The sequence below is a fragment of the Jaculus jaculus genome, chromosome 9 (genome assembly GCF_020740685.1).
Source record: "Jaculus jaculus isolate mJacJac1 chromosome 9, mJacJac1.mat.Y.cur, whole genome shotgun sequence".
Lineage (NCBI taxonomy): Eukaryota > Metazoa > Chordata > Mammalia > Rodentia > Dipodidae > Jaculus > Jaculus jaculus.
This window is the reverse complement of record NC_059110.1, coordinates 37,704,891-37,732,132: the sequence shown is the minus strand read 5'-3', so window position 1 is coordinate 37,732,132 and position 27,242 is coordinate 37,704,891. Positions and strand designations below refer to the sequence as shown.

Sequence of the window (27,242 nt, the reverse complement as noted above, 5' to 3'; positions counted from 1 at the left end):
ATTAGAAGACAGCTGCTTTCCCACATAACAGACGTGCCAGTATTGCACCCATTGGCTCATTTGGCCTGGTTGGCCAAATATAAGGATTGCAGCGTCCACTATGGATTATCTTCACTGGTGATTTCTCTCTCTCCCACTCAGCTGCATGCAGTGTGGCTACTGCCAGCTTTCTGTCAGCTGGTCTACATGAAGGAGGTTTTTAGCTCAGTTCCAGCAGGATTTCTCAGCGACCTTGCAGCCCAGGTATGTGGAGTCTTCAGCCATAGGGTCTTACCTTCTATTCCTGGTGGAGTCCAAGGCCTCAGCAATGGCCTGTAATATTTTGGGGGCATCAGGGACCTCCCTGGCCAACAACTCACTGGAAGGTATCCCATGCCTGGCCAAGGATTAAATCTTTGCACAAAGAATACCTTACATTTGTATAAGCTCTCTGAAGGTTGGGAACGCATATTCCCACACATCACATTCTGGAGCCTCTCCACTCTACAAGTAGCAATACAAATATAAGGCATTATTATGGCAATGGCTGACTCTTCTGCTCTTCAAATAATAACTGACTACCAGATTTCACTAAAGAAGGTTGGATTAAGTGTTCAAATGATCCCAAACCCAAAACATGACTACCAAATTAAGCAAAACCCATTATTCCTGACCCTGGAGCTCATACACTATGTCCTAGAGCTAATTACTTCATAGGACAGTGGTGACATTAGATGAGAGTGAAGTGGCTTTCCCATTTCAGGACACACCTACAGCCAGAAATGCATTGAGAAGATTATGTCTTCATACATGTATACACAAAACATAAAAATCTACTCAAAGCCAAAGCTTCATACTCCCCCACATTCTCTGGGATATGAGACTACTTTTGTTATTATTGATGTGACATTTTCTAATGTGGTATAACTACTGAATTGAATTCAGTACTCACAAAAATAGGTTATATATGTGTGTGTGTGTGTGTATATATACATATATATATATACATATACATATATATATATATATACATATACATACATACATATTTTTAAATACTGAGTTGAGAGTCATAAAGTAGCTCAATTCTGGACTAAAAAGAAACATTGAAATACCAGTTATTAGGGATGCTTTTTAAACCTATATTGCTATAACCCAAAGCCCTAAAAAAGAATGTAATGTTTGCTGTCAGAATGATAGTCTAGACAAGATATGTAAATAACCCAAAGAAATATGTACCAATGGCCTCAGCATCTACTGGAAACACAGGTAAAAAATCTTGATGCCCATGCATTACAGTCATCATGCCATTAGACTTGAGTAGATGAGTGTCTAAATATAGTGACAAATGCATTACAGATCTTTATCAGGCCCTGCTGAATAAACAGAATGTTGAGAAACTAAGTCATACAAAGTAGAAGGCAAAAACAAATGCTCTAAAATGGGTCACCCCAGTTAATGTAACCATGTGATTGAGGAGGGGTGGCATTTTGATTGTGGTCACTTATTGGTAGCTTTCCAGGCTAACCAATTATAATCTGCTGAGCATAATTACATCTGTCATTATGCCTAGCTAATTCAGCTATCATTCTAGATATCTGTTTATTGTTATACTATTAGGTATAGAATATCTTATTAACACATGCCTTTCTTTGGGTCTCTGCTTCTCCCATTTGGTCTCCTCAAGAAAAGACTACTGAAAAGAGTTACAAACCTTCTATTTCATAGTCATGAAAATGTGTTAGGAAATCAAGTTTTAAATTATATACTTTATTCTCTCCCTCTCTTTTCTTCCCTTGCAATATATATACATATGTGTGTGTATTTATTTATATTTATTTATTTATTTATTTACTTAAGGAGGAGGCTGAGGAGATGGCTCAGCAGTTAAAGGAGCTTGTTTGTAAAGCCTGAAGGCTGGAGTTCGATTCCCCAGCCATCTACATAAAGCCAAAAGCAAAAAGTGGTACACATATCTGGAGTTTTCTGCAGGGGTAGGAGAACCTGGCACACCCATACTTTCTCTTTCTCTCTTTCTCTCCTTACCTTCTCTCTCTCACACTCTCTCATAAGTACTTTTTTAAAAACTATGCAATCAGAATAATTCCAAATTCTGAAAGCTGTATATAAAAGATGGAAAGTAGATATTTTTCCAGAAATGAAATAAAAGATTTATATAAAACACATAACACAATCATACAGAGAAAATCCCATTTTGCCACAACCAATCACTGACAGACAGCACTTGGGGTTAATGAGGAGATCACACCCTATAATTCCATCACAAATCAAAAATATGATAAAGCAAAAATTCACTTAATACCTCACACTTAACAAAAATCACTGCAACATGGTGTACTCTAGAATACCAGCTGATGCTCTGCAAGATCCATCCACTCACTGGGAGATGCAGCTCACTGCTGCTTGTCCACTGCTCTAGGAATAATATGGCACCTTATACTGCTTCCACGGGAAAATATCAAAATTCCAATTTTGTTCCTACTAAATACAAACTGCTTCTTTACCATTGTTAAATCAAAAACTCTGTTTTCTAAAAAGAAAAAAAAAGCCATCATACCTCAGGGTGTCTGACGCTAGCGTAGCGGTACTCTGAGGCACTAGCCCTTAATGAGTGCTGGAGAAGTCATACCACATCCAAGACCAACGAGTCAGTCACCCTGGGCTCAAGCAGAAAACAACTTTCTCTGGTGCGGGGTGGGAGGTGGTACCGAAGACTAGGTTCCCGAGTAGACACTCCAAAAGCACCTACATGTCCCATCAATGTTCCCACACCATGTTGCTAACTAAACACTCACCAATGTGCTTCAACGCACACCAGCCTTTCCAACACTAAACTCTGTTCAGCTGGAGGAGTATGTAGAAAGTTCGAACGATGACACAATTCACTCACCGGATCCCCCCACACACACACCTAAACTGATGATGCATGGAGAGTACTGTACCGAAGCCAGCAGCTCCTCACTTCACCTGTTAAAACCTGTAAGAGTTCTGAGCCAGTTATTACACCCATAATTTAAAATCAAATTATGTCGACCCTCAGTTAAATTACAAAGAACAGGTAATAACTAACTTCCTAATCTTTATATTGTTCATGGTTCACTGACTTACTCCTCTGTCTCTGCATGGCGGAATTATGCATCGCTTCATAACTCTTGTTTGGTGATGTCACAGTGCTAGTTTGACTCTGGCCCCATGGGAGTTACTGACACATGGAGTCTGACAAATGCTAAGGCCTGGATTTGTTTTTAAGAGGTAAATGTTAAGCATGCACCCATCATTAACATTACTTCCACATGTTCCAATGAGTTCTCTAAGGCCATGCTTCGGGGGTTACACACACACACACACACACACACACACACACACACAATCTAATAGCCGTCTGAGCCAGAAAGGACTAACAAGTTAGCCCAGGTGGGTATCAAAGCCCTTCCTCCAAGTTCTGGTGAAACACTCTCATTATGCCTCCCGGTTTGAATTACAACTTGATTGCCAGATCCTCCAGGTAGTCTGCAATGTCCTTCAGCAGTGCAGGGTCCGGTCCACCCCTTCATCATTTTGCCCTCTGCGTTCTACACACTACCTGGCATGAAATGGACATGTACTTAGTATATGATTTAGTATTTCATGTCAGACTTTAGCCAGTCCTGACATGAAAGAAATGAGACACTCTCTCTCTCTCCTTGCATACTCAGTATGGAGGCCCCAGGCTCAGCAGCCTCTCTCACTCTAGCAGGGTTCACAATCAATTACATGAATGCACAGATCAATGATCCCTGCCCCAACAAGGTGCTGCCAGCAAGCAAGCGTTAATAATTTAGACTGCCATCACTTGTTTTAACAAGCTACACAGGATATTATATTTGACATGCTGTCCTAAGTTCAAGTCTCCTGTCACAATGTGCTGAAGATATATCCTCTATGTCACTGTTCCATAAAACACAATGCTTGATGCAGCTGTGATCCCAACAAATGGATGAGGTGACTATAACAACAGTCTTCTCATAAAGGGAAACTTCTCAGAGCCTTCAAGGCATTAGTCTCTGAAAAGGTCAATATTGATATGACAGTTGGCCCCACCTCACCCTGTGCTTAGGTACACTGAAAGCAACTGAGACAGCTTAAGAAAATCACGTGCTTTTTTACTATGTGTTGGCAGCCCAGGCAGTGAAGTCTGCAGAGCTGTGAATGAGTGTGAGGTGTAGGTAGACTGCTTGTATCCAAAGCACTGCTGACTCAAAGCTGTGAAGAAAACCACTATGAGACCAGGAGAGCTTTCCAATGGCACATAACGAAACAGCAGGTAACCGGAACAGCAGAAGGACTGGCTACTCCTGCTCTGCTTCAAGTTTAAGATGTGAGCAACTCAAAGACTCAGCTGCATCTGCCCTCCTGACAAGACAGGGAAGGAAAGGACACAGACAGGACGGAGCCATGAACCTAAGGGAAGTAAACAAATGTAATCTCAGCCCTCTCTTGGATTGGGAAGGGTCACCAACTCCCTGGAAAAGCCTGGGAGCCAGAGCCTGGGCCACACCGGCTAGAACTGGATCTCTCAGGCACATCACTAAACGCCAATACTCCCTCTCTGGCCTAGTCTGCATTCCAGGTATGTCTTCCACTCTAGATCTTTTGCAGACTCTAGGTCATTTGGGTATTGTTGAGAAAGATGCAGAGAGCAGTATGTTTTCTAAATAACAATTACAATCCTGGAGTTCAGTTTTCTTACAAAACTGCTAAAAGTTTAGGTGTATCACAGATGTTTGGCGTATTTTTCTTAATGATCCTTTTTATTACATCGATTAAGCTGGCAGAGTAGTATGCCAGAAAGACAACAGTTGAAGAAACTTGCAAGAACTTAAAACTTTTAATTGGAGAGGCTTATGTCACCACAACCACAGTGTCCTGCTAGGACCATCCAGTCAAGACACAGTAAGCCCATGATGACACATTAACTGTGGAAAAGCATTCGCTCAGTGGACTCGAGACAGGAGTGCAAAGGCCTTCTCCAGCTGAAAAGTTAGCAGGACTCATGAACATCTGGAAAACAAGTATTTTCACGAGCACAGCACAGGAAAAGGGAAGCTGGTTTTCGATCAAGCTGGAGCAATACTGGGAAGAGGTGAGAGGTCAGGAAAAGTGAAGCTCCAGGACAGCATAAATCCTGGAGGAAGTTCACGGAGGATTCCCTCTGCACTGACCAGCCATGCGTCCATCAGCTTGGCCAGTGAGCTAGTAATGACCTTACTGCCACGTGTGAGGACAAGTGGCTTTATCCAGAGTCAGCAGCTTGAAAAACAGATCTTAAACTGTCTTATTATTTTCTGAATTAGGGACATAAAATTTCTAAGCAATCTTCGAACTAAAATTGTAGGAATTCACAGGTAAATAGATATTCACATGATAGCAGTGTGCATTCGGTCAGCCCATGTGTCAAGTACAAAGAGAACACAAATATTCGTATTCCCTCATTTGAGGAAAAGCATTAAGTTTGCACAGTGCTCTTACCAATTTGCATACCTCTAATTCTCTTAACTCTAAGTCTGAAGGCTGCTCCTACAAAGGACATGCATGTCCCTGGGACAGTCAATGCTTAAAGTGATAAGAGGTTCCATCCTCAACTCTGTGGTCAATTCCCATTTTCATCATATTCTTGGCATGGATTTGATATCGTATCTGAGATTAAATCTGCCATCACCACCAGTTAACTTCTGAAGCTTTAAATGCATCCTGGGGAGTACTCTTATACTTAAAAATTAATGTTCTCTTACCCATTACTGTTTTGTTCTGGGGTTTTCCGCTGCTGCTGTTTGGGGATTTTTTGTTGTTGTTGTTGTTGTTTTGACTTTCATGGCAAGATTCAAATTCTTAGGAATGAGAGTGACTTTACCTCTGTACTCAGAAGCACTGGACTATCTTCTGTCAACTGTGTCTGTGATCTGCATGAATCAGGACAATGCAGTAGTTGATTTCAGGCACCCTACTATCTACTTGGCTGGTTTTCTTCAAAATAAAGAACTGATTCAGTTAAGGCCAAGTGACCCACACCTGAAATCCTGGCACTCAGCAGCTGAAGAGGGAGGGTCAGCCTGGGCCACGGTTCCAGATGCACATGGGTTAGAATGAGACCACACCTCAGGGGGAAGAAACTGCAATTAGAGCTTTGAAATTTTACTTTATATGCATATGTGGGTATATGTGCGTGCACACGTGTATATGTATACGGATGTGTCAGCGTGCAGTACCTCTTGCTTCTGTTTTTTTTTAAGTGCTGTGGGGGATTGAGCTGAGGTCAGCAGGCTTTGCAAGCAAGTGTCTTTAAATGCTGAACCACCTCTCCAGGCCCAGCTAGAGATTTTGAAAGAACATGGAATTAGTTATTCTACAAACATTAATTTAGCCCAATAATAAAAACAGCCAAACCAAAAGAAAGATAAGTTCCAGGCACTTCTTTAAGCACTTAAGCTCAACATTCTTCAAAATACCTATCCGAATAAGTAGCTTTCACGACCCCACTTTCAGGTGGAAAGCAAAGGCTCCTTGCTTGATCACGGATGGAGAAAATGTTGAAGCCTGTTTGTACATAGGCAGTCTGGCCCCAGTGCTTACTCTCTCGTACATTTTGTCAAAAACTCTAAACGGAAGTCGGCATTTGGGTGTGTTTAATTTTAATATAAAGTAGGCCGAAATATCAGTGACTCAACTAAGACATATTGGCTTTTTAAGTTTCTATTAATTGGAGCTTGGCTCTGTGTGATTTGGCAGGTTTCATTTGGCCCAGAAAACATTCACCCATCTCAAAAATAGCTTCTCTCCTGCAGCTCATATAGGTCTCATTTATGATAGAAATTCCAAGATCTCCATTTCCTGATAAAACAGGTGTGCTTACATGTGAACACTGCTGTCTCTTTAATAAAGAATAAGCAAAGTGGGCTGGGGAGGTGGCGCATGAGTCAAAGGCACTTGACTGCAAAGCCTGACCACCGAGGGTCAATTTCCCAGGACGTGAGTAAAGTGCAATGCACAAGGTGCAACATGCATCTGGAGTTCCTTTGTAGTGGCCCTAGGACACCCATTCTCTCATTCTCTTTCATTCTCTCTTTTTCTTCTCCCTCCATACACACACACAAATAAAATCTTTTAAGTAAAAACTTTTTATAAAAGCATGAAATGACTGAGTGAAAGTGCCTTGTTTTATGAATAGAGTGTGGCTGACAACTTAAGGGATGGACGGTCACACTGTACCATCATTCCCAATCACCACAGCAATGGACTCCATTAATGCAGCAACAGAATGACTGCAGGCCCTTGGAAGCCCAGGCAACACAGGCAGTCACAGCAAAAGTAAATTCACAGCCAGACAACCAGGAATTCTGCCTACATGTGTTCAGGGCGTGAATATGTGATCTGTACCCTGTAGTTTAAGACTAAGCCCAGGACCTTTCCTGTGGCTGCCTCCAGGAGTCAATGTCTGCGATCCCCTGAAAACAAATGTGTTCTTTCCTCCACCAACTTTGTTTACACTCGGGTTACTCAACTATTGGGAAATCTCATTTGGTGGAATTTTACTATCTTGACTATTTTTGTGTAATTCTCCTTCAGCAGCCTTTGGCTTTTTTGGTTATAATCTCAAGGATGGAGAAAGACAGCCGGTAGCCTGGAATTAGCCTAGGCAAATTCCGAAGTGGATGGGAAAACTGAGAGACGGCCTGAGCTTGGAGACTTGCCAACCCACCAAGGTATGGTCAGCTACAAAATCGCCCCAGGCTTCACAGTGACTCATTTGATGTGGAGCTTTGCAAAGACACCCACTCCTTTAAACCATCCATCTGTTCCCTGAGCCTGGACACAAGGCCTGGCTTACTTACCAGCATTCTCAGGAACTGACCCGGCACTGACACACAGGAAATGCTAAAGGTATGAAGACTGAAAGAATGAATGAAGAGAAGAAATCTCATAGAAATAATGTTCTCACAAACCAGAGGAAAAAGCAATCTTGGAAACATGTTTTGTTTTTTTTTTTTTAATCTCTTTTATTGAGAGAAGGTTTCATATAACCTAGAGTGTCCTGGGGCTCATTATGTAGCAAAGGATGACCTTGAAGTTCTAATCCTCCTGCCTCCATCTCTCCCATATGTTTGGTACAGTTGTGCACAAAAACATCTGGTTTATGGAGACCTGGGAATCAAACCCAGCACTTTGTGCACAGTAGATGAACACTGTACCTACTGAGCGATTCCCAGCCCCGCCGAAGAAGTGCAATCTCTTCATAACTATACTTAAAAGGAAAAAAGCACAATGTATACATCTTGTTATCCATGAATCACAGTCCTAAAAACATAGTGGCTTTAGGAGGAGTGCTGTATGCGCATGTGCACACCCTGTGGGCAGTCATGCTGAGGCCAGAGAAGGATGTCAGGACCCTCCTCCACCTTATTTCCCTTTTGACAGAATCTCTCCCTGAACCTGCAGCCAACCATTTTTTGCTTACAGCAAATTTCTACCTCCACCCCTCAGTACTGGGATTAAAGGCATGTGCAACCAGGCATGGCTTTTTACAGGGGTGCTGGGCCTCAACCTCAGGTCCTCATTCTCCTGCAACCATCACTCCTATCTACTGAGGCACCTTCCCAACCATAAAATGTAAGCTCAGTTTTCACCAATAAGATGATCTTATTGTCACACAATCTTTATTTTTTTTTCATTCTTTTTTTGTTTATTTTTATTTATTTGAGAGCGACAGAGACAAAGAGGCAGATAAAGAGAGAGAATGGGCACGGCAGAGCCTCCAGCCACTGCAAACGAACTCCAGATGCGTGCAGCCCCTTGTGCATCTGGCTAACATGGGTCCTGGGGAACAGAGTCTCGAACCAGGGTCCTTAAGCTTCACAGGCAAGTGCTTAACCGCTAAGCCATCTCTCCAGCTCACAATCTTATTTTTATTGGCCTACCTAGAGAAAATATGATAATTGGTAGCATAAATACATATACATACATATATGTTAAATATAAAATAGGGGAGCCATGGCATATGATAGCAGAATTACCCACTGTTGGCAAGAATCATACTGTAATGGGGAAACTGGGGTTCTGGGGTGCTTCCTGGAATCCCAAGCCCTGAGTTTATATCTGCAAACTAACCAAAGAATTGGCAATTCCAGATTCAAGAGAATGACATTTTTCTTCTTTCTTTTTTTTTTTTTGTTTTTTTTTTGTTTTTTTTTTTGTTTTTTTTTGTTTGTTTGTTTGTTTTGAGGTAAGGCCTCTAGCCCAGGCTGACCTGGAATTCACTGTCTTCTCAGGGTGGCCTTGAACTCACAGTGACCCTTCTACCTCTGCTGGGATGATTAGATTTTACAAAGGAGTGCAGAAAGGAGAATGCTGGGAGATAAAGGGGAGATAAGGTGGGGAGAAGAGAAGTACACCAAGTGGAGCCCAAAAGCCCATGTGTGTCATGAGTAGCTTGGGAGTTCATGTGACCAGATAAAAAAGGATGGGGGGGGCCGGGCGTGGTGGCGCACGCCTTTAATCCCAGCACTCGGGAGGCAGAGGTAGGAGGATCACTGTGAGTTCTAGGCCACCCTGAGATTCCATAGTGAATTCCAGGTCAGCCTGGGGCTAGAGTGAGACCCTACCTCGAAAAACAAAACAAACAAACAAAAAAAAAAAAAAAGGATGGGGGGGAAGCAGGGAAAGAAAAGAGAAAATTCAAGGAGCTCCTCCCTGTGGGGAGCTGGAGGGAATAAAGAACCCATGTGGAGAGTAAGGGCTAGGGGGCCTCCCCCTGTGTCGGAAGAGGTTAGCTCTGGCACCTGGAAACTGAACTTGAGCAACCACAATGTTTAAATCTTATGAAAGACCTCTGTCCTAGGTGTCCTGACTACTTGTGGAAAAACAGCTCTATTGAGCTAGGCAATAGTCGGATCATCTTACATTCCTGGCCAGTACAAACTTTCCTGTCCTTTTTACCTTTAAGGGTCCAGTCACCCTAACTCAACCCCCCCTTCAATATGAAGACTTATTTATTATGGCACTGCCCCCAACATTTAGATTGGCAATGGATGGATACCTCAAACACACATACATATACATGACACGTGTAGTTCTTATTGCCACTGTTCATCATACATTCTTTTTATGCCTTCAACAATCTATCATTGAAGTTTTTATCTCTAATGAAACTAACATACCTTATGTTAGTTTACAATTATATAAGAATCTTCACATACTCATTTTATCTTTAAAACTACCTGCTTGAGTAACTAGAGATGACATTAAAATCATTCTCCATTGTGAGGAAATGAATTTTCAAGCAGAAAGAACTTATGACGGGTCTCAGAATATGGCAGTGCTCAGACTTGAGCCCAGCTCCTCCTGCTACAAGCCTGGTACTCTGAGCCCCAAAACAGTCTTCTACACAGATCTCCAAAGCCTGACACTCTCTGCCACACAGGTCTCTGACAGCCTCTTCTCCTCATATAGTCCCTCCTAAGTATTTAAATATAAATTGAGATAAAGTGGTTTAAAAAAAAAGTTTGCTTCATAATCCAGCCAGGTTCTTTTTTGTTTGTTTGTTTTGTTTTGTTTTTCGAGATAGGGTCTCACTCTGACTTGATCTGGAATTCACTATGTAGTCTCAGGGTGGCCTCGAACTCTTGGCAATCCTCCTGCCAATACCTCCCAAGTGCTGGAATTAAAGGTGTGCACCACCACGGCCAGCCAGCCAGGTTCTTAAACCAAATTATGGCTTTATCACTCACAGTCATAGTTTCCACAACTAATATTAATATAAACAAAGGAGACACGAAGAGTTGTAGAAATAGCACACAATACATAGGGAAGAAAATAGCAACTTAATGCATTCTCAGTGACAATAAAAAAAAAGTGTGTTAGAATAGGCCCCATGGCAGAAGGTAGCAGGATGACGTCAATAAACATCCCCCACTACCACCATTTTCATCTCTGTATACCAGACCACCTGCTCTGGCCATAGAGGTCTATTATGCATCTGTGCCTGAAATGGCACTGCCATGTGAAAGGCTTGACCAACATGAGGAACCAGATCAGACCAGCTCAATAAAGGTAGTTCAGGTTTATTGGCACAGTTCTCAGGTGAGGTTCACTGGTCCCAAGATGTGAGGCCAGAGAAGTCTCATCTGGGACCTAAGGTGCAGGTCTTTTAAAGCGGGGTTGGGGGGGATGGGAGATGACATGCTAGCCACAAACCAAAGGCAGGCTAAGGAAAGTAACTATTTCAAGGATGGAAGAAAGCAGAGGGCTCCTTATAAGGTTCCAACTAGGAAGGGGGGGCAGCCATTGGCCAGCAGGGGAGTCTTGGAACTGCTGGTCCCTATCATGCTCAGGAATGTGGGTGATAAGGTTATTGAAGGCATGGCCATCTTGTTAGGTCCTTTGTTCTGAGCACGGTCCCGCCTAACACCATGGTCCTCAGTCAACCCCAGTTGTAGACCACCAGCACCTGCACTTGTCTACAAGATGCGGGTATCTCTCACTAAAACAAGTAGCTAAGCAAGCTAGCCGACACTTCCTACATTTTACAATTTACTTAATGCCTCAAAGATTTCTTCTGGCAGCTCATGCTAATTTCCCATACTGCTCAGGTACACATTCTAGTTAGCTAGCAGAAGTGAGAAGTTCAAAATTACACAAGTTCACCTTTACCTTATGTGGTCCACATCTTTAGTTCCTATAGAGTAGAGTTAGCAGGCTTGATTTCACAGTGTCAAGCAGAGTCATTTACCATGGCTTAGCTGACATGTTTATGCTCTATTAAGAATGAACATATGTAACATATGTAAGTATGAATAAATAAATGCTCTCAAGATACCTACAAAGCAAACAGTTGTATAAGATTGTCTTTTTCATTCATGCACATATTACTATCACTCTAGATCACTAAATAATTGCCATCATTAAAGTAGGTTTGTATTTGTAAACACTGCTTTAAAATTTCTGGATACAAACCAAAATAGTGATAGAAGATGTTATTATCTAGTAAACTGCCAGCTATGCCAGGTAAATGAACTGTTTGCTGCAACAGCCTGACTTATACTAAAATCATGAGTTTAAGCTCATGTTCTTCCAAGATACAAGGCTCTGGGCAAACTATAGCAAAAGAGAACATCCATTCACGTTGAATTTACCAAGAATTAACATTATCAAAATTATTAATCCCAGGCTTTAAAGCAGGGCTTAGAGAAAAACAGAGTAACAACCCCCTAAACTACAAATGCCTACCTGATCTGTAATGCACAGAAAACCTGCATCTTTCCTATCCTGTTCCTACATAGGCCCTTTAGCAACTAAGGCTTAGACCCTCATGTTCCGGTGTTACCCTCTGATCCCAGTTTTTTCCCTGTTTCCTTTCTTCCTGTCAGAAGGATTATGAACTCCAGGAGTCCACTGTTCTTTATTTTACTCATGAAGTCCAGTTTAATTTTATCACATGTACACATTGTAGTTGCATTTCCAAACCTGTTTCCCTAGTTGTGGACGGACAACTAATTGTTTGGGAATCACATAACCTAGGTCAGCGATCTAGGCTAAACACAGAACCAGTTTAGTAGATAAGACACCAGATCCACTGGGTGCAGCCACAGCAACCCTTGAGGCCTTGTTGGATGCAACCTTCAGGTAAATTCATGATCCTGGGACCTTGGGGGATGGGAGCTGCTAGGAACATCCTGCTTGTTTGTAGGGACAAAAACTGTAAGAACACTCAGAGCTAATTTGAGCAGAGAAAGATCAAACCCCCATGGAACTACATGAGCTTCTAACTCAAGCTCCCTGTTCAGTTGTCAGTGAAGAGACAACAGATTCTTTATTGTCACTCAGCTAGGCAGCATTTTCTGCTAATCTACAACCAAAGGAGTATCTTAACACTACACATATGTGGATACATTCAACAACAAATCTATAATCACCCACTTCTTATGAGGCTACATGGGGCAAGTTATTTCTTACCTTCTCTAAGCCTGTCTGCTCAACAGCTAAGATTCCAATCAGAAAGTATTATTGTAAAGAGTTTTTGTTGTTGTTTTGTTGTGTTGTATTGTTTTGTTGGCAGTTTTTTGTTTTTTGGTTCGGTTTGGTTTTTTGAGGCAGGTGCTCATTCTAGTCCAGGCTGGCATGTACTATGTAGCTCAGGGTGGCTTGGAACTCATGGCAATCCTCCTACCACAGCCTCCCGAAAACTGGGATCACAGGTAAAACATTGATCAGATGTCCTGAGAAGTTAGAGACCCTCAGTAAGTAGCAACTTTTTGTTTTGGTATTTGCTTTTGAGAAATCTTTTCATACCAGCATGCGAGAGCATAAATGTTCCTGATCATGGCAAACAAGAATAAAAGTTAAAGCCAGGCGTGGTGGTGCACGCCTTTAATCCCAGCACTCGGGAAGTCAGAGGTATGAGGATCACGGAGAGTTGGAGGCCACCCTGAGATGACATAGTGAATTCCAGGTCAGCCTGGGCTAGAGTGAGACCCTACATCAAAAAAAAAAAAAAAAAGTATAGTTAATAAGCTTGGAGTCAAATTAGAAAAAGTACTTGATCAGAACTTTCAAACTCCAAACCTCTTTGAGATATAGGAAAAGCTTTCAGAGATTTTCCTTCATCCATGATATTTTTTCTAATTAAGCCTTTCATAAACCCCAATGTGTTGAAGAAAATATGAAATTCTTATCAATTTCCAATTAAGCAGCTATCTTTTTCATATTTTAGTTAATATAAGCTGTTTATTTTTATTTACAGTACCAAGAACACATCTCTAATAACTAGCTCCCAATATCACCTAATATCATATCACCAACTATTATGAGTTAACATTCATTTATACTTCTTGCCTTTCGTTAGCCTCTGCTCTAACCATGTCATTATGCCACTGTTTTCTGAATCACTAGTGAGTGGCAAAAACAAATACACCACTTGTGATTTAATCAAGAACTTCACTGTTGAAACAGCCAGCACAAGTAGACACATTTGGAATAGTAAATGAATAACAAAAAAAAAAAAAAACCAGGCTCATTAAGAAGAAGGCAATTAGGTCTTCTGGGAAAATTTATTTTCTAAAAGAATGCTAAAGCAAGCAAAATGAAAACAAAATTGTGTTGTGACATGAATAATCACTGTCTATCACATCATGATTTTTCTCTTAAGAAAACTGACGATCTCTGTTCTTAAATATGAGCAGAAAAGATAAAAAAGAATACCTGTTAAAATTTAATGCATTCTCCCTACTAACTCCCATTCATTAAATTTGACTGTCTATAAATGAGCTTGTTATTACAAAGATGTGAAATTACACTTGAAAGAAAACGACAGTAAAATGCCAGGTGAGGTGGTACATGCCTAGAATTCTGGAGGCAGAGCTAGGAGGATCGCTGTGAGCTTGAGGCCAACCTGACACTACATAGCAAATTCCAGGTCAGCCTAGTTTAGAGTGAGACCCTACCCTGAAACAAAAAAAAAAAAAAAAAAGCTGGGTGTGGTGGCTCACACCTTCAATCCCAGCACTTGGGAGGCAGAGGTGGGAGGATCATCATGAATTCAAGGCTGCCCTGAGACTATATGTATGCAGGTCAGCCTGGGCTACAGTGAGACCCTACCTCAAAAAAACAAACAAAAAAAAAAGACTTACATGTAGCATAATGGTTCCTTACATAATTACCTCTAAATATTCTCATATAAGATAAACACTTAACCAAAAGGACTTGGCCTTATTTTTACTTATTTTTCAAAAATTATCTGAGTTATCCTTTTTTAAAAAAAGGCCCTGTGTGATAATTGTTTTGATGTATCAGAGATATTAAATTATAATCAAATAAATAAGTATTTCATTTCAATTTTTGTTTTGGTTCAAGGCATGAGCTCACTCTAACCTAGGCTGACCAGAACTCACTCTATTACCCCAGGCTCGCCTCCAATTCAAGACAATCCTCCCATTTCAGCCTCCAGAGTGCTGGGACTAAAGGCATGCACCACTATGCAACACTGATAAGAACTTTATGTCCAGGGAAGTTTTTTGTATTTTTAAGTTATAATTAATCCTTGCACAATAGTCTTTCAAGTCTACAATTCAGTGCAAGTGACAATCTTTTTAAGATGAATTTATCCTGAGGCATTGTTTCTCAAAATTAAAATGTTCTAGCAAATCACCAGAGGATTTTATTGAAATTGAGATTCACATTCAGGAGGTCTGGGATTTTATTAGCTCAAACCGAGACCAACATACATTCCCAGGCTATAGTGGTACACCATTCAAGCAGCTAATCCTAGGACCCAGGGCTGGGGAAATGCTCAATGGGCAAAATCCTAGGGCACAGAGCTGGACAGATTGGTTCTGTACTTGCTGTATAAAACGTGAGCCCCTGAGTTTGGACTCCCAGCATCCCCATAGAGGCAGGGTGGGTGGCCCATGCCTGTATTCACAGTGCTGGGGAGGCAGAGACAGGAGGCTCCCTAAGACTTGCTGGCAAGCTACTCTTGCTGAATCAGTGAGCTCTAGGTTGTGTGAGACCTTGTCTCAAAAATTAAGGTGGAAAAGCCGGCGTGGTGAGGCACGCCTTTAATCCCAGCACTTGGGAGGCAGAGGTAGGAGGATCGCCATGAGTTCAAGGCCACCCTGAGACTACAGAGTTAATTCCAGGTCAGCCTGGACCAGAGTGAGACCTTACCTCAAAAAACCAAAAAAAAAAAAAAAAATTAAGGTGGAAAAGTCGGGCATGATGGCGCACGCCTTTAATCCCAGCACTTGGCAAACACAGGTAGGAGGACTGCTGTGAGTTCGAGGCCACCCTGAGACTCCATAGTAAATTCCAGGTCAGCCTGGGCTAGAGTGAGACCCGACCTCAAAAAAACAAAAAATAAAAAATAAAAAATAAAAAATAAGGTGGAGAGCAAGTGACGGAGACATCTAACATCAACTTCTTCCCACCTTTCCTCAACACTGGGGTTACATGTATGTGTGCCTACTCCTAGCCAAGAACAGCACCCCCACCATACACATACACACATGCATATACACACATACAAAAAATAACAAACTAAAAACTTCATTTATTAAATCTAAACAATTTTCAAAAATAATCGTAGGGCACCTTGTAGCAAGGCAATCTGCCATCAAGTCTTGGCTGGGTGGTAAAGACCCCAGAAAGTCTCTCTGCTCTGGACTTTGCTGAATGACCTAAGGCAAATTCCACCAAGTAGCTGTGACCAGGCTGCCACGTCAGCAGCTGCTAGACCACCTCACTGTCCAACTAAGACTAGGAGAATTTCTGTGGCTGGAACAGCAGCTGCCTTGGACAAGGTCTAGAAGAAGCAGCCGGCTCAGGAGCAGGGTGCCCTGGGAAGGTTTATATAAATAGATAACAATCTGGAGGAAGATTTGTTATTTTCTCATTAAGAAGTCTAGGATAGGATAGGACAGGAAGAACACCAAAATACAAACCAAAAAGTTCACTTATTTTCCATTTCAGTTTCTCCATCTAAGAAATAGTGTGGGGTAAAAGGGTGATGTATTTTCAATAAAAGAAAACAAGTAGGTGGGGGGAGGGAAGGTATTACCACGGGGTATTCTTTATAATCATGGAAGATGTTAATAAAAATTGAGAAAAAATAATGCATGCACCACCAAAAAGAAAAAAGAAACAAACACGTAGGGATTTTTTATTTCCCTTTCTGGGGGTGTACACACAGGGTATAGAGGTCACAGAGTCCTCCTCTATCACTTTTCAGCCTTATTTCCATGAGACAGGGTCTTCCACTGAACCTAGAACTTGCACTGCCTTGTAGCTAAGACTGGCTGACCGGGAGCTCCAGGTATCCTCCTACCCCCCCACCCCAGCACAGAGTTACAGGTATTCATGGCCACTTGCAGCTTTGACAGGCGTGCGGGTTGGGAACTGAATTCAGGTCTTCATGCTTGAGCAGCCAGTGCTTTCACCCCCTGAACCATATCCCCAGCCCAAGTATGGACTTTCCATCCTTATCCTCTTCCTAACCTGAACCTTAGGATATACATACTTACGGCTTTCCCAGAAAAGAATGCAAACTGTAACTCAAGTATACACTATTGAACAATTCCTACAGTGATACCTGCAGAAAACTCAGCTAGCACTCTACAATTCCATCATCAAGTGGAAACAAGAACTATTTTATTTAAGACCATTTAATTTGTCCCTAAAACAATTGTGACAAAATAAGCCACTTGTAATTTTTCTGGATTATCAACAGACAGAGCAGAATGCCAAAAAAAAACCTCAAGCGGAGTTAAGTGGGGAAATGGCAGTGTTCCAGGTCAAGATCAATATAGTCCTCACATCCAGGACTCGTGTTTTCCCAGAAGTTCAAAAATCTGAAGCACCTCACAAAACTGTTTTTAAATTATGAAATTCCGCCTTTTTGCCAAAATAGTAACTATAAATTCAAAGAATTCTCATAAGAATTCAAAAGAGATATAAACACACCTCTCATAACAGAATCTACATAAAACACATCTTCAGTGCAATTATGGTTCTTCTAAGAGTTATTTCCATAAACATATTTTCACTGAGCTGCAGTTTGATATTTGCAAGCTATCTAACTTGGGCTTGCTACTATAAATATTCACAAGTAGTAACTTTCTAAAAGTTTTCCAGAGCACAGTCATGTGTAACCTATCTCACTTACCTGAAAGCATGGCACTCAAATTTTCTATCCTTTTTTACAAAATGTAACATCAAATCTCTTGTTCAAAGATAGATATGCACACCAAACAAACATTCTGTAACATTAAAAGATTATTCCATGGATATGCAAGTTTGCTTTTGGCTTCAAATAAAATAAAACGTGGCCTGATTGATGTATTATTCATAATTTTGTAATCAAATACTATTGTAAGATATGAGGTGACTTGGTATGTTTTGTACAAATTTCAGTAACTATGACAGCATGAATGCCAATGAACAAACAAGTCATGTTCAAAAGCAATTACAACCTTTTTAGGCAGAGAAGCACCATTTGATAAAGGAACACAGAGCAGATACAGACGATCAAAGGGCAAAGGCTGAGAGGAATCCACAGAGGGAAATTTTTACACTGACAGAATAAGGAATGAATCTGTGTGGACAAAGGCAAAAGCAAATGCTAAAAATCAAGTCAAAAGTAGTACTTTTTTCTCCTCTTCTGAAAATTAAGCACATGATCTCTTTCTCCCCATGTCGTCCCTCCCCTTTTTCTGTCGCCCTCTTTCTCTCAATATCTCTCTCTCTCTCTCTCTCTCTCTCTCTCTCTCTCTCTCTCTCTCACACACACACACACACACACACACACACACACACAGTGGTCTTTGTTTTGTCTGTAAGAACAATATGTAAACTCTCTCACATTTCCTGCTCTCAGTCTTCCAGAACTCCTCTTCCTGTCCTCTGTGATGAGCTAGTAGGGGAAATGGGACCAGTGCCAATGGATCCATACTTAGCATGACCTATGCTGACTAAATGCCACGGGCAGAGCTACTCCAGTGCACTTCAAAAACATTCATAGGAGCCAACACACTCTTTTTATTATATCATGAGAATTTAAATATTTAATGCTATAAAATAGGTACTAAACATCATTTCTAAGACATATGAGATTGTCTCGCATGTGGGCGGTTTGGCATTAGATTTGGGCAGTGTATTGGTCATATTTCCAGTTTATAAACACATATCCAGCGCACATGGTGGAAACAAAAAGGCTATGGCTTTGTATGTGCGTGTGTAGGGCTTAGTAGACGCAAGAGGTGTGGGAGGAAGTGTGGAACACAGAGTGGTAGAGAGGTGGATTTGTTTTTCAGATTCACATTGATGAACACAAAGAGAAGAGCTGTCAGCAACACACATGCCAATAGCCACACAGCAGCCAAACCTGCCTCTTCCAGTCTGGGCAGCTCAAACACAAAATGACTCCTCGCCATCTAGAAAACTCAGATATAATGGGGAAACAATCCTGGAATTGTCCAAGGACAAAACACTAATACTGATTAGAATTTGGAATTTTAATGCACTGATGCACCAAAGGATACTTGTGGAAGCCTTGACACAGCCTGGCTCCAACATATCTTCACGGTACATAATAAGTGTAAGAGAAGTTAATTTTATACTGGAGACAACAGATGTCAGACACAAGGAAAGTGGCAAGGTCCTCAGGGATGGCCAGGTGACATGCCATGAACCACATCCAAAGCAGGATGCTGAGAAGCATTTTCAGGCTCACATCACACCAGAGAGGCAACAGTCCCTCTCTAGGCCACTGTTAAGACTGCATCTAAAGCTGCATGCGATTCTCAGCACTGAGATGAAAACACGGCTTTAAAAAGATTAAAGATATTGTTTGCCTGTAGGTAGGATAGTAGGAATAGTCATAGTAACTCTTCCACAGATTTGACACATACAAGTTTAAAAAAAGTTTCAAGGATAATGTCTTACACTGTGCTCATAAAGTTCTAGTCCAGACCAATCTAGAATGTTTACGTTTAACAATGGTGAAAATGGATGAAGGCGGACTGAAACACACGCACGCACACATAACGCACACGCACCAATCCTGGACAGCCCACACTCAAGGAAGAGAGTTCTGAAAGTTCAGGAGCAATAGACGCTAAAATGCTAAAACGAAAGCACTTCAGCTGCTTTAATTTATGATGATTACACCCCAGATAGCTGCAGAGTGCTTTACAATTGACAGTGCACCTTCACATGAATCACTTCACTTGAGCCTCATAAAAACTAGATGGAAAGGCCAGCTATCATTATCCCCATTTTACAGTTGAGAAAGCTGAGTTTCCAAGCCAATTGTCCCATCAGTGACTGGTTCTTTTCAGGCATATGAGTTCTACAGTGTACTTCCATGAAGATCCCAAAGGAAAAAGCTATGCCACCCAGTAAAAACATGGTAGTGCCTCTCTGTGCCCCTCTATCCCACTTGCCCACATAAAATACAGAATGACACAAGGGTATTTTCTGTAAATGAAAGCTGAGATGAATACAAAGTCCAGGCTTTAAACAGGTTCCCCGTGGAGCAGTTCTCCCTTTAACTCCAAAAGATAAAGTGTTAATGTGTGATTTAAAAAAAATGAGATTGAGTATGTATTTGACATATCAAATATCCAAGTACATTGTCTTGATTTTTAAGCTTGCTACATTAGAAGCTACACAATAATGACCAAAAGTGATGAAGTGACCTTAGTATGAGTAAACTTTTTTTTGACAGAATGAGTTACTTTAAAATTTGAAACATGATTTTTAATTGTAAAATATAATCATTTCTCCAAATCATAAATTTCTCCAAAAGTTCATCATTTAGGAGAGCATAAGAAAAAAGAAACAAGTATACACCTCCAACCTCAAATTCACTCCAACCTATGACTTTTAACAAATCAGCCATAGACATTCAGTACAATGCTAAATGATTTATGACAGCCAGAAACAAAGTTTTAATCTCTGAAGGAAAAACTGATAGGTCTACAATCTAACTTTAAACTAGGCATATAAAAGACATTCATTTGTGGAATAAATAAATAAATATGTGGAATACACACACACAGTGTGTGTCCTGAATAGGAAAATGTTGACATACAATCCTGTGAGAAGTATATTTGAACTGCATATTCTATTAACTAAATATAAAGTCAAATGTTATGCTGTGTTGCTAAAGGAAAGTCGGAAATACTCAGGTAAACCACCTAGACCTCCACATCTAAGAACACAGTTGCTCATTTCAGATATATAAACTCCAGAATGTACTGGAGGAAATACAGTAGTTACTTGTTCATGGAAGAATAAAAAACATTTTTTAAGAAAGAGAAAAGGGAAGCCATCCCAGCACTGGGAGGGAGAGATAGGAGGATCGCCGCGCGTTCAAGGCCACCTTGAGACTACATAGTGAATTCCAGGTCAGCCTGGGTTAGAGTGAGACCCGACCTCGAAAAACAAGAGAGAGAGAGAGAGAGAGAGAGGGAAGGAGGGAGGGAGGGAGGGAGGGAGGGAGGAAAGGGAACGTTTCTCCAATATTGAAAATACATCCATCAGCTGTTGAGTCACTAATAGCTGCAACTCCTGAATACATGTAACTTTAATCATGCAACTAGTAGAGTTCAAACTTTCAATTAACAAACTACATGTCTCTTCAAGCTAGGCTCTCCGTGCAGTGACACTGTGGAAATCAATACTCTCTCCAACTCGCCTGCATATAATGAGTTACACCAAGCAAGGCTCCAATACTACAGCACTGTATGTCAGAGATGCACCCGGTAACGCTGAACCCAGAGAGGACATCACACCGCGGGTCACTCGTGGCGGGGCGCTGCCGCCCCCAGCACACACCACCTAGACGCAGGGGCTTTCCAGAAACAGCAAGCAGCCCCGCCGTCGTCTCGGCACCCCCACCACCACCACCTGGGTCTGGGATCTACCTCCTTTCGTAGAGGGCTTAAAGGGAGAAGAGCGGTGAAAAGCAAACAAAAAAGTCCTCCGAAAACCAATGCGAGTCTATTTCCTGGACACCGCGCGTCTCCGCAAACCACAGACACTGTCCAGTACTCGAAGTAAGTTCTGTCTTCGCATCCTCGCCGGTCACCCAGCAGCGTGGCGGTCGCGTCCCCGGCGTCTCCATCACCCTTCGGCCACCTCGGCGTGCCAGGGGCACCGGGCAGCAGAGGCGCCCGCCCGCCCGCAAAGTTGACAAGCCCCGCGGGAGCCCGCGCCCCCGCGTCCACCAGGCTAAACTTCATAGCCTCCGAGGGGAGACGGGCCGAAGCAGCCCGAGCCCGGGAGGGTGTCCGCGCCGGGCCGGGGCTGGAGGACCGAGCTCACGCTTCGGGAGCCGCCTCGGCTCGCCCGGAGGAAGAGCTGCGCGGCGGCCGCGCGTCTCCGGCCGGCCGGGACGCTCGGAGCGGGCAGCGTCCGTCGCAGCCCATCTCCCGCCAGGAGCCGGCTTCCGCCGACGCGCGGGTCGGCCCCGGAACGGCCCCGCCGCAGCCTCGGAGCCGCCTTCCCCAGCCTCGCCCGGCCCTGGCCCCGGCCCCGCGCGGGCAGCGGCCCCGGGCAGCGTCCTCGCCGCGAGCGGGGACGTCAGCGGGACAGCAGCCCGCGTCCTGCCCGGCCGACGGCAGCTGGCCCGGGGCGCCGGGCTCGGTCACCTCCTCCCGGGGACGTCGGCACCACCGGGGCGGGAAGCACGCGGAGGAGACGAGCTCCGGAGTCCTAGCTATTTGGGGACCGAGAGAAAAGCGCGGGGTGCCCACCGCGGCGCCGCCGAGGCCACCTGCGCGCCGAGCTGGCCGCGGAAAACAATGGCTCGCGCACGTGAAAGTTACCTGTGCGCCCCGGTGGCGTCCAGCCCGGGCCCCGCGTGCCCCCGGGACGAACTCCGAGGAAACCCTTCCTCCAGGCCGATACCGCCCCCAAATCGGGCACTACCTCCTTTACCCCCCACCACCGATCCCTGGCCCCGGCGAGGAGCCACCATCCTGAGCCAGGGGCTGGGGAAGCGCGCCGAACTGCGAACGTTGCCCCGCGCCCCGCGCCCCGCGCCCTCACCTGCGGAGAACTGGCCGTGGGCCGCGCCCGGGAGAGGCCACGGGGACAGGAGCGCGAGCGCCACCAGAGCCCGCAGCGCCGCCGCCGCCGCCGCCGCGTCCATGCCGAGTTTGGGAGAAGTTTCGAGCAGCTCCATAAAGAGCCTCGGGGGCTGGTGGGGGGAGTCGCGGGGAAATCCACGCGGCCGGGGTCCGCGGGGCCGCCACGGCCACCGCCAGCACTTTCTGCTTCCGCCACGCTCGCCCAACTACCTCGCGGGCGAAAGCGCCTCCCGCGCCGCCGGCTGCCCGCCGCCGCCTCCCGCGCCGCCGCCGCCGCTCTCCATGCCCGGCCGCCGCGGCTCCGGTGGGCCGCGAGTTACTTTGCTCCGAGGGGCGGGACGCGCGGGGGGCGGAGCCTGCGCTGACGTCGCCCCGCGGCTCGGGCCGGCTCGGGAAGGCGGGTTCCTGCCGCCGCCGCCGCCGCCGCCGCCGGCCCGCGAGCTACGCGCCTGGCCGGCCGCGCGCCCCGCGCCCCGCGCCCCGCGCCGCCGCCTTTGTTCGCCCGCGAGCGCCAAAGAGCGGCCGGCGCGGCCAGGGGAGCCGCTCCGAGTCCCGGAGGCCGAGCGCGGCGGGGCGCAGCAGGCGCCCGCCGGCCCCCGAGGTGCTCGTCCCACCCGAGCGCCCGCCGCTTGCAAGGAGCTGAGTGCAGAAAACGCGCTGAGCCAACGCCGCGGCGCGGGGAAAATTCCCGGTTCCTGATTCCCACCGCAATGACACGCCCCGCCCCCGCGGCAAACTTACTGGGCCTGGTCCGAGAAGCCCTTGAACTTGGGCCCAAATCAGTGTTCGGTAACTTTCCGGTGTGGTCTCTGCCACCACCCCCACCCCCCGGTTTGTTTGTCAGGTGCGGAGTATTTGAATTTACTCTCCGCATCCCAGACTTGGCTTGTGAACCGCCTGGGTGCGCTCCCTTTGCATGGTATGGCGGAGTACCTAGAATTTCTTGGGGGCGGGGGGTGTTGGTTGTTGTTTTTTTTTTTGTTTTTTTTTTTGTTTTTTTTTACTCTTATATCTATTGAAGAAATAAGTGTGTAACAAAAGGACCTTTACCCTGACAATGAGAAGAGTGCATAATCCCTCGGAAGGAACACGGTGCTAAAATGTGACAGCGAAGTGCTTTTCAGTTTGCTGCTTCTCCGGCAGCTTGAAGTGGCGGCACCATCTGCCACCCTGACTTGCTTCTGTGGTAAGACTATAGCTGCATTCATTTTTGCGAAATGTCACAAAAGGATGTGATTGCAAGTGAATAAACAACTTTTATTCAGAATTTTGGTGCCATGTATACAATTTCTAACAATAGTTTGTTGATTGACATCTGTCAGTCACTCATATCATTAGCCTTTTAAAAATCAACATGATGTGAAATTTAATAACCACATGATTCACCAAGCACATATTCCTGTAATCGAATATATGCTGTTGTGACCAGGCGTAGCCCAGAGCCTGGAAATACACTCCATATACAGATTTGTAACTTACACATATATTAAACACATATAGCAGGAAGGAAAGAACTTTAAAAAAATTATACCAACAGAAGCTTCCAGTCTTACAGCTTGTCTGTTAGCACACTTAACCAGCCCAGCACCTGTCAATTCAATTCAGCGTACTTAAGTTCGTTCTTCCCTAGGGCCCAAGGTAGATGTTTCTTATCTCATTAACCTGTAAGTTCGAGCAGTGCGCCATGACTCCTGTGTCTTAAGGCTGAGATGAGGAATTTTCTTAGATCACAGGTAGCCAAAACCTGAAAAACATTTTCCTTTTTAAAGACTTAGCAAAACTTTAGAAAATCTAGCAGCAGTTTGCCACAGTACAAGCAAAGAGAACCCTCCTGTCTGTGTGCTAATCCTCCTGTTCACCATTGTAGGAAACGTGACGTTTATGACTTCTCGCTGTGTGCTAATCCTCCTGTTCACCCCTGTAGGAAACAGGACGTTCATGACTGCTGTCTGTGTGCTAATTCTCCTGTTCATCCCTGTAGGAAACATGATGTTCATGACTGCTGTCTGTGTGCTAATTCTCCTGTTCATCCCTGTGGGAAACAGGACGTTCATGACTGCTGTCTGTGTGCTAATTCTCCTGTTCATCCCTGTAGGAAACATGATGTTCATGACTGCTGTCTGTGTGCTAATTCTCCTGTTCACCCCTGTAGGAAACATGACCTTCATGACTTCGCAATTTGTTTAAACACACAAATAGAAAGCTTTTTTAAAGATTAACAAACACACGCACATGGTAAAGATTAACATATATGTTTGTATGTATATATGAATGTATAGTGCTACAGTCCTTACCTTGAGCATTCCTTGGGATGGGATAAAGGACTCATATCTCTGTCATGCAGTAGTAACAGTACAGGTAATGCTTTGAGAAAGCTTAAGTGTCTCAGTAGTTCAGGCAAGAATCTCAACACGCATGCAATTTTCTCAATTTGACAAAGAAAGAAACAAGGTTAGTAATTAAGTAATGACCCAAACACATGCATAAACAAGAAGTGGGGGAAGGGGAAAGTAAATTATTTTTATCTTTATTTATTTATTTATAAGACAGAGAATGAGAATGGGCATGCCAGGGTCTCTAGCCACTATAAATGAACTCATCGCTCCAGAAAAGTAAATTCTTAAAAGGGATCAGCAAAGATACCGTCTCACACAAAAAAAAAAAAGTTGAAGAAATGCAATAAAATGCTTAAACAAGCCAATCAGTCTTTAGATATCATAACAAAACCTGGCCCATATTTGCATATCTAATGACTGGCAATATTAAGTATACAAACTTTTGTTTTTAGACATGAACTGTTATTATGTACTTTTAGGTAACATTGAATTTACAATTCTCCTGCCTCAGCACCCTGAATTCTGGAATTAAAAACATCTACCAACCGGGTGTGGTGGTGTACGCCTTTAATCCCAGCACTTGAAAGGCAGAGGTAGGAGGATCACAGTGAGTTCAAGGTCACCCTGAGACTATATAGTGAATTTCAGGTCAGCCTGGGCTAGTAAGATCCTACCTCGGGAAAAAAAAAAAAAAAATCCACCAGACCTCCAGGCCTTGTTTAAGTTTCTGTTTAAAAGAATGAATATATCAGCCCACCAATCAGTTGATAAATTAAGCACAAACTTTTTGTAACTTAGAAGAGATTTGGTAAATTCGTTTCTAAAAATCACGAAAATGCTCATATTCTTGGATCTAGTAGTTACCCATCAATAGAATACAAAATAGGAACAATATTACATATACTAACATGTTGTTTACAAAAGAAGAAATAATTTAAATGCTCAATAATGAGAAGATTCATGATTATCTCACAACCCCTAGAAATAAATGTCATTAAAAATACTTCAGGCCAGGCGTGGTGGCACATGCCTTTAATCCCAGCACTTGGAAGGCAGGTAGGAGGATCGCCGAGAGTTCGAGACCACCCTGAGACCACATAGTGAATTCCAGGTCAGCCTGAGCCAGAGTGAGACCCTACCTCAGAAAAACAAAAAAAAGAAAATACTTCAAATGAAGCCAAGTGTGGTGGCACATGCCTCAAGTCCCAGCACTTAGGAGACTGCCGTAGGAGGATTACTGTGGGTTTGAGGCCATTCTGTGGCTCCAGAGTAAGTTCCAGGTCAGCCTGGACTCGAGTGAGATCATGCCTCAAAGAAAAACAAAAACAATGACATGTATACATATACCAAATGAAATGTAAGAGAAGTTATGATAAGACACTGGGGGAGAGAATCAGAAGACAGTGCAGAGTGACCGTGTAGGAAGATGATGAAAGCCCCTGGAGAGCAACGGTGCTGCTGGCTACAAGGCAGTGTGACTATTAAACATCCACAAATGGTGCTCTGAAAGATGGATAATGTGGTAACTTTTATGTCCTCTCTATATGGTGACTCTAAAACAATCAAATGACAAACATCTAGATGTATTTTAATAGGCAAAAAGCAAAGAAGATTGAATTTTAAAAAATAGGTAGTGGGAGGCTTAAACTCCAAGGTTCAAAGAACATTGTGGAAAGAAAGAGTCAAAGGATGGGGAGGAGTGGTGTGAAACATTGTCTTCTGGACATGAAATGAGTATTGCATTTGCAACTTCACAGTGACCATCGTTACCAGTACAAAACCTACAAAATATTAGGCATATCAATATTTCACCATGGACAGTAAAAGGGGGCAAAAAAAGACACCAAAGTAGAGGTGGGGTCTAGAGAGGTAGCTCAGCAGTTAAAGGTGTTTACCTGCAAGTCCTGGTTCCCCAATATCCATGTAAAACCAGATGCACAAGGTAGTACATGCAGCTGGAGTTTCTTTACAGTGGCAAGAAGTCCTGGTGTGTCCATTCTTTCTTTGTTTCTGTGCTCATCCGTCCTAGCCACCTGGTTCATTCTAGCTCCCAACTGGTTTTACTCATTCTGAAGGCTAATGACTGAGGCAATTCCCTGTCCTTGGGTTATGTGACTAGCCTGTAATTTACCATTTATCTTACTGCCTGGGCGATGCTAATTTTACCTCTGTCTATCCCCTTCAAGGCCTCCAGTGATATAACTCCCTCCCATGAAGTCCTACCTCTCATATGACTGTGACCTCCCAGTAGCACCATACATTTGGGAACAAGCCTTTAACATGACCCTTT

At 43.6% G+C, this 27,242-nt stretch overlaps 1 protein-coding gene across 11 annotated transcripts in view; it reads right to left on the bottom strand.

Moving 5' to 3' along the window:
- The window catches only part of Ptprk (protein tyrosine phosphatase receptor type K), a 566,086-nt gene extending 542,598 nt beyond the window's left edge, over positions 1–23,488 (bottom strand). For 10 of the 11 annotated variants that reach the window (XM_045159856.1, XM_045159858.1, XM_045159860.1 and 7 more), the window contains exon 1: positions 22,576–22,840. In XM_045159856.1, the coding sequence (XP_045015791.1) occupies positions 22,576–22,711 (136 nt within the window). In that variant the 5' untranslated portion in view covers positions 22,712–22,840. Of the gene's footprint in view, positions 1–22,575; positions 22,841–23,357 lie in introns of those variants that run through there. The other variant, XM_045159865.1, reaches the window with a different exon arrangement.
- Positions 23,489–27,242: the final 3,754 nt, after the last annotated feature.